At 34.2% G+C, this 7,725-nt stretch overlaps 1 protein-coding gene across 2 annotated transcripts in view; it reads right to left on the bottom strand.

Moving 5' to 3' along the window:
- The window catches only part of LOC140434228 (HUWE1-associated protein modifying stress responses 2), a 40,364-nt gene that overhangs the window by 19,444 nt on the left and 13,195 nt on the right, over positions 1-7,725 (bottom strand). For both annotated transcript variants that reach the window (XM_072522327.1, XM_072522328.1), the window contains exon 4: positions 172-444. In XM_072522327.1, coding sequence (XP_072378428.1) covers positions 222-444 — 223 coding nt within the window. In that variant the 3' untranslated portion in view covers positions 172-221. The remainder of the gene's footprint in view (positions 1-171; positions 445-7,725) is intronic.

The raw sequence follows: 7,725 nt of genomic DNA, 5'->3' as shown, positions 1-7,725 counted from the left end.
ATCAAGGCTCTTTATTGGTGGTAACTCAAATTTTACAATATTTTTTTGGGAATAAAGCATCATTCAATCAAAAATCAATTTACGTCATTAAAAATTTACGACGTCAGAACCCTAATGCGTCGCCAAAACATCAAAATAGTTAATAAGTGAAGAATTTAGATAAATACTTACAACTTAAGGCAGCAGACAACCAGCAACGTTTTTACTTTCTTTTTTAAATTTCACATATACCGAGGTTTCTTGTGTTGAGTGGGACTTCCCATTGTGACGTCAGAGGGACTGGCTGCTCTCTTTGTGTGACGCGCCATTTCTCCAGTGATAAAGGCACACAAGGGGGAAGTGACTAAGGCGTCCCTGAAGGTGCGTAGATTCGGATCCACGACGATCGCTTCATCATCATGTATGTGAGATGGTGCAGACATATTTGGCGGTCTAGGAGACAGTCTAAAAATAGAAAGTGAGTTAGATGTTGACAATGTGCATGTTTTTTCTCCAAACAATTTTATTTCTTGAATTCTGATCTAGCCAATCAACCAACTTTCATTATTAGCTAAGAAACAAAAATACGCCTAATACTCCATTAGGTTAGGTTAGGATAGGTTACGATCATAGACATATAATACAAGATGGACTGACTACTGTAATACAGTCGCGTAATGGGCTATGTTTATCGACCACGTGACCTTCTCATTGGTGATTTAGGTCACGTGGTGATTGACCTGGTACATTAGAAAGAGATGCAGGGACTACTTTGCGTCAGTTTTCTCTATCGCACTGGGGGAACGCACTGGTATTGCAACGATGAGTTTATCTTGTATTAGATGTCTATGGTTAGGTTAGGTTAGAGACGGCACCAAAGGCGGGAGGGGGGGAAGAACTGCTACACATAGTTGAAGACTTCTATTAAGAACTATACACAAGTCAAAGAGAAGACCAAACGAACTTGGAAGCCGCCGCAATCATCAACCAGGGTTCAGAGCTCATGCCAGAGAACACACTAAGCGAAATCCAAGACGCAATGAAAAAGATGAAAAACAACAAAGCATCAGGAGAAGATGGAGTCGTAATAGAAGCTATAAAGATAAGCGGATGTGCCCTTCCCAACCAAATAAAAATTTTGTTTAACCTTTGTCTAATAGATTGTTGCAGGAAACATGGAACAATGCAGTAACGATTTAGGAAACTATAAACCAATCAGCTTATTGAACCACATCTATAAAATGTTTACCCGAATAATTACGACAAGACTAGAAAAAAAGTTGGATTTCTACCAGCTCCGAGAACAAGCTGGCTTCCACTTAAAATTCGGAACAAACGATCACCTACAGACAGTAAAAACCTTAATAGAAAAATCGATAGAATATAACAGATCATTGGTACTTATCTTCGTAGACTTTCACAAAACCTTCGATACCGTGGAATTAGACAGCATTATAACTCTTCCGAACAATAGTAGAATAGACTACCGGCTTACAAAGTTAGTACAAACATTGTACCAAAACGCCACAATGCGTGTAAAACTACATGATACCAGCAGAAAAATTCATATAAAGCGAGGTGTGAGACAGGGCGACACTCTCTCACCTGAATTATTTATAACGTTCCACGAATACGCCCTTAAAATGCTAAAGTGGGAAAATAGAGGAAGAAAAATAGACGGGGAAATGCTCAATCTGCGTTTTGCCGAAGATATAGTACTTATTACCGAAGATCTGCGTGAAGCACAACAAATGCTACAAGATTTAGAAAACGTATCTTCAACAATAGGTGTAAAAATGAACATCAGTAAGACCAAATTTATGACAAATTTGGTTCCCAGCGAACACCTAACCATCCAAAAGCAAGTGGTATAATTGACAGATATACATATACCTCGGTCATGAAATCAGAATAAGCAAGGATAATCAGACCTGTGAATGTCAACGACGAATAACACTTGCTTGGGCGGTGTATGGTTGACTAAGAGACATCTTTAAGAGCAATATCCCGATAGCTATGAAACGGAAGACATTTGACCAATGCTTTCTTCCTATTATGACATACGGAGCAGAAACTCTCACTCTCACAAAAACAACAGCACTAAAAGACAAAATAAGGAACCAAGACTTAAGGAAAAGAACACGTATCACTGATGTCGTCGAACGTATAGCCAAGCTGAAATGGAATTGGGCAGGTCACAAAGCGGGACTAAAAGACTCAAGATGAACACACTGGGTGGACGACATTAAACAAATATCCAAGAAATGGCAACAAGACGCACAGAACCGTGAAGAGTGCCGAAAAATGGGAGAGACCTATATCCAGCAGTGGACAGAAGAGGTGGCATGATGATGATGATGATATATACATGTTTATTTGTTCCGCTTAAAAAAATTAAAACCAGTTCGTTGGTCACAAACGTCTAGTTTTACTCCTGTGAAATTAAAGTCTCATTTAACCGTGTCAATGAAAATTTTGGTGTTAAATGTACATGATGCTCTTGTACATTTTAAAGTAGTGTTTGGAGTATAGTTTCTAAGTGTTCAGATATGATATATTTATAGACTTTTAAAGCAACGAAAAAGTGGAAGTATTACAGAAGCACCTAAAACGTCAACATGGAGAAAACCCATTCATATAGACGATACTGTGAAACAATCGATTCGAAGAAAAGTTCGTTCATTTTATTTACAAAAAAAAGATTCCTACTTTAGTTAAACTTTTAGTAGACATTAATGAAGTAGTAGACATTTAATAATAAACATATAATGAATTATAGTAGACATTTACGTGAATTAGAATTCGTTTATGAGAATAACAATAGAAAATCTGCGCTCATAAAGAAGAAATTATTTGTTGGAGAAGGCAATATTTAAAGGAAATTGGAAATTTGAGGAGAGAAGGCAAAATATTTTTTATTTAGATAAAACATGGATAAATGAAGGACATTTTGTAAAAAAAGTTTGGCAAAATATACTGATTAAAAATGCTCGTCAGGCATTCACAGTTTTGTCTACGGGCTTAAAATTTTCAAATGGTTAAGGTCGCCGTTTAATTATCACTCATATTGGAGGAGATAAAGATAATTGATAACTGATTGATGAAAAGATGTTTTTGAGGAATATTTCAGTCAAATGATGGATTTATTACCGACCAATTCTGTAATAGTCATGGACTATGGCAGTTACCATTCAAGATTAAAGGAACCGTTACCTAAGACTAAATAAAGAAAGCAAGAACGCCTGGATTGGCTAATATAACCAAAGAAATAGTGGTGCCAACAGAAGGTTTACTCTAAACAGGGTTATTGAGTTAACTGTGACCTTAACCCCATAGAACTAATCTGGGCTCAATTGAAGGGATATGTCGTGAGATATAATACAACATTTAAACTTCAAGATGTTCGTCAATTATTATTTGACTCCATATCAAAAATTTCATCTCACAATTGGCAAAAAACTAGAAGACATGTCATAGCAGAGGAAGAAATATTCTAGAAACTTGATATGTTAATAGAAGAAACAATAGAACCAATTTATTATTTCTGTTGAAAATGAAAAAAATGATGATGATGATGATGATGATGATGATGTCTCTTTATCGAAAGAAGATAACTTGTGTATTTAGGTATGTCATTATATATTTATATTACTAATTATTATAAGTTTATATGACGCTAGTACCCGAAATACATTTATTATTAAATTGTAAGAAAATCTGGAATGGATAATTCATGAAAGGGACGGAAAAAGGGGCGGAGAAGCGGCGACAGCCGTAATCAATCCATAAAAAAAAGGGTACGCAATATTGACATTTTAGTTTTTTTATGTTAAAGTAATTTTATGTTCTCCGTCACTGAGGCGTTCAGTTATTGCTTAATCCCTTAGGGTTTGCTCATTTAATTTTATGATGTATTGGTTTTGAGGTTTATCGGAGTGTTCATATTAAAGTTCCGTGAAAATTCAGATAAGAAGGTATCAATTATTACGTTTTTTCTGCATTGACCAACGCTGTATTTAGACCTTCGCTACTAAAATTTGTGCTATCAATAATTTTCAAATGTACTATAGTCAAAGACGTAGAAGGGGATTCTCAAAATTTGCAGTAAAACGGAATAGCAAAATTAAGGTTACTGACCTAATACAGGTAAACGCATAAATATACTTTAAAATGGTCTATTTCCCTGCTACCACCCGTTGATCATAGGAAAAGCGGGCAGGTAGAAAATAAAAGGAATGTAAAGTACAAAGGCAGGTGTGCACTGCTCCATACTTAAAAATCAATACCTTCGCAACAGATGTTCACAAAGGAAGGACATCGTGGGTATAACGTAAATTTACAATGAGGAATGTAAAAAGAAGTATAAAGGTAAAGAAATTTGTTCTTACAGCCAGTATTTGTAACGAACCAAGTTTGTTGTGACGAACAAGATCTTCAACTAGTTTGAATCATAGAAACAACGAATGTATACACATATTATTGTCTATACAGTGCTTTTCAGATAAAATTATCCACCTTAAATAACTTTTGAACTTCTAATTTTTAGGAAAAATGCAAAAACACGTCAATTAATATTATGTCATATTTAATGTTGCTGGAAAATGCACCCTCTCATCCCCCGTATAATCCCTTTATATATTTTAAATTAGTTTCCCTTTTTTTATTTTATATTTGGATTCTCTTTTTTGTACTGATTTCAAAAATGTTTAATACATTTGGCTTGAAGTGATTAGTTTAGGAGATAGACAATTTTTCTTTTAATAAGATAGTATCCCTCTCATCTCTCAATTGACTGTAACAAAATAGGTTGTAACATAATTTAAACTTTTGAAATTTAACCGTACTATTTGTAGTACCTTCAAAAACCAAACAGAAAACAAAAAGAAACAAAAAACTTCTCTTTTTACTAAAGTTATATCAAAGGTTTTCGATATTATTTGGACATTCATTTTAATCGGTTAATAGCCAATGACAATTTATTATAATTTGTCACAGACTATTTTGATACGTGTGCAATTTGATCGCTGAAATAGTTTACACTTTGCAAGAAAGAATCAAAATTTTAGATTTATACTACAAAAATAATAATTGTGTACGAGCTGCTGCTAGAATTTTTAATGATACACACCACAATAGGCTGCAAAAGTATGTGATTGAACTGATGCAGAAATTTAGACCAACAGAGTCAGTTTGCAATAAAAAAACATAACCGACAGGGACATGTAAATAACGAAGCAATCCAATTAGCCGTTTTAGCGCAAGTAAACTAACTTAGAGGCTGAGTAATCACAGCAACTGTCAACAATAAGCAGAGCAATCGGTGTTTCATCTTCTACAGCCTTCCGAGTCCTCCATAAATTTAAGTTTCGTCCATGCAAAATTAAATTGGTAAAAGACTTAAATGAAGAAGATTTTGATCGTCGTCTCGAATGCATCATTAACAATCCACAATTGTTAAACAATATTGGCTTTTCGAATGAATGCTTTCATTAAATGTTTTGGTGAACAGACATAATTGCCGATACTGGGCTGAGAGTGATCCATATATTGTGCGTGAATTTCACACACAGCATCCTCAAAGGTTAAAAGTATGGTGTGGTATCCTAGGCGATCACATTATCGGACCCTTCTTTATCACTGGGAACTTAAATGGTGCATCGTATCTTGAGACAAGTTATTGATCGTAATAGAATAATAATAGAAAATGATGATAACCTTTCCGAAGATTTGGTTGTATTTCAACGTGATGGAGCTCCTCCACACTTTGTTCTAGATGTGCGACAATTTTTAAACGAAACTTTTGCCGCTCGTTGGATAGGTAGAAGGGGACAGATGATGGATTGACCACCTAGGTCACCGGATTTAACACCCCTAGACTTCTTCTTATAGGGGTATTTAAAAACAAAAATGTATGCCACTCAACCAGACTCTCTAGGTGATTTACGACAAAGAATAGATGATGAATGTCGACAATTAAATGCAGACGTACTCTGTTTTAAGTTCAGAGAATTTGATTTCTCTTTTGTTATTTTTGTGTCGCCAATACACAAAAAACGTGTAAAGTATCGTATTACTATGACCATTGAATTAGATTGTCGCTATTCAGAAGCGCCCTACAATAGGGTTGATTTATGGGGGAGCACTTGTCCCATAGACATAGACTACCTAAGAATGGCGAGAGAGTTTGTTTTTACCATCTCAAGAAACACTTGCTACCGAGACAGCGTACAGTAAGCACGGGACGTCCCTTCTTTTAGCCTCGGATGGCGTCGCGATGGTCAACGCTACCAATCTAATCCACTGCCTACGAATACATCAATATTTCAAAAGGTAAGTCCATTATTTGTACAGATAACAGTAATGAGTAAGGCTAGTTAATTCTCGTAATTTATTCACAATAGATAGTTGCTATTTTTCGCTAATGTATTTTCAGTCAAAATATTGCATTTTTCTTCATTATTATATTCTAATTTCATTTAACCAGCGACCTCTTAAGTTTTATATAAAACATAATGTCACAGAAGAATTTCAAAATAGATTGCACTATTGTATGGAAGTGAATGGCAGTAATTTTAAACAACTATTTAAAAAAATTTTTAGTGAAATGTTCATTCTAAAATTTTTGGGAAAATTATTTTTTTTCAATCCAGTTTTCTAGCTTTTGTATTTATTTTTCTCATAAACTAATCACTTTAAGCATCATGTGTTATACATTTCTAAAATCAGTACAAAGAGGAGAATTTAAATATCAAATAAAAAAAAGGTGGAAGTAATTTAAAAATAATTAAGGGATGATACGGGAGATGAGAGGGTGCCTTTCCCAGCAAACTTAAGAGGGTAGGCGCAAAATTTCGGGCCAATACTTTTTAAATGCATTCATTTTTTTCGAATCCTGAGAAAACTAATAAGTATTTTTGAAAAATTTAAACGCAGAATAAAAGAATACATTATTACTGAGGGCCGAAAATCCCTGAAAACTTCTATGTTTATTTTAATAAGTTACAGGGGTGAAAAAGAAGAGAAAATTTAGTGTGATTGTTATTTTCAAATATCTCATTCAAAAAAACTTTTTGTTTATTCTAAGGACTTTCGGCCCTCGGTAATAATGTAATCTTTCATTCTGCGTTTAAATTTTTCAAAAATATTTGTTAGTTTTCTCAGGATTCGAAAAAAATTAATGCATTTAAAAAGCATTGGCCCGAAATTTTGCGCCTACGCTCTTAAATATGACATAATGTCCCCCCCTTCAAATATTAATTGACACGTTTTTTCGCTTTTCCTAAAAATTAGAAGTTTAAAAGATATTTAAAGTGGATAGTTTTATCTGAAAAGCACTGTATATGCCTATATGCGTCTATATTCATTGATAGAATGTTGCAATAACAAAAATATCTGCACACAACGTCAAATTTAAGAAATGAATTTAAATTTTACGAAATGTGTTGGCTCGATGTGTAATGTCAAAGTGAAGTTAACGTATATTTTGAAATCAGTTTCGTTTGATTTTGTTTATCGCTCTTAATCGTAAACTAGTCTGCAATAATAGGTAATTTAGGAGCAAAGTGATATCGCTACAGCTTTAGCCATAAGAGAAAGTGGTCTATCTTAAACCTCCAGCCACCGGGTAGACCTCACCCATATGAAAGTACAACATAAACTTTGTAATTTTTTATTGATAAAATTGAAACCCTATATACCTTTTCTATCCTTTATTCGATGAAAATGAAACCGAGGAAATACTACTAA

This window comes from Diabrotica undecimpunctata, chromosome 2 (assembly GCF_040954645.1).
Source record: "Diabrotica undecimpunctata isolate CICGRU chromosome 2, icDiaUnde3, whole genome shotgun sequence".
NCBI lineage: Eukaryota > Metazoa > Arthropoda > Insecta > Coleoptera > Chrysomelidae > Diabrotica > Diabrotica undecimpunctata.
This window is presented reverse-complemented; position numbering and strand designations above follow the sequence as displayed.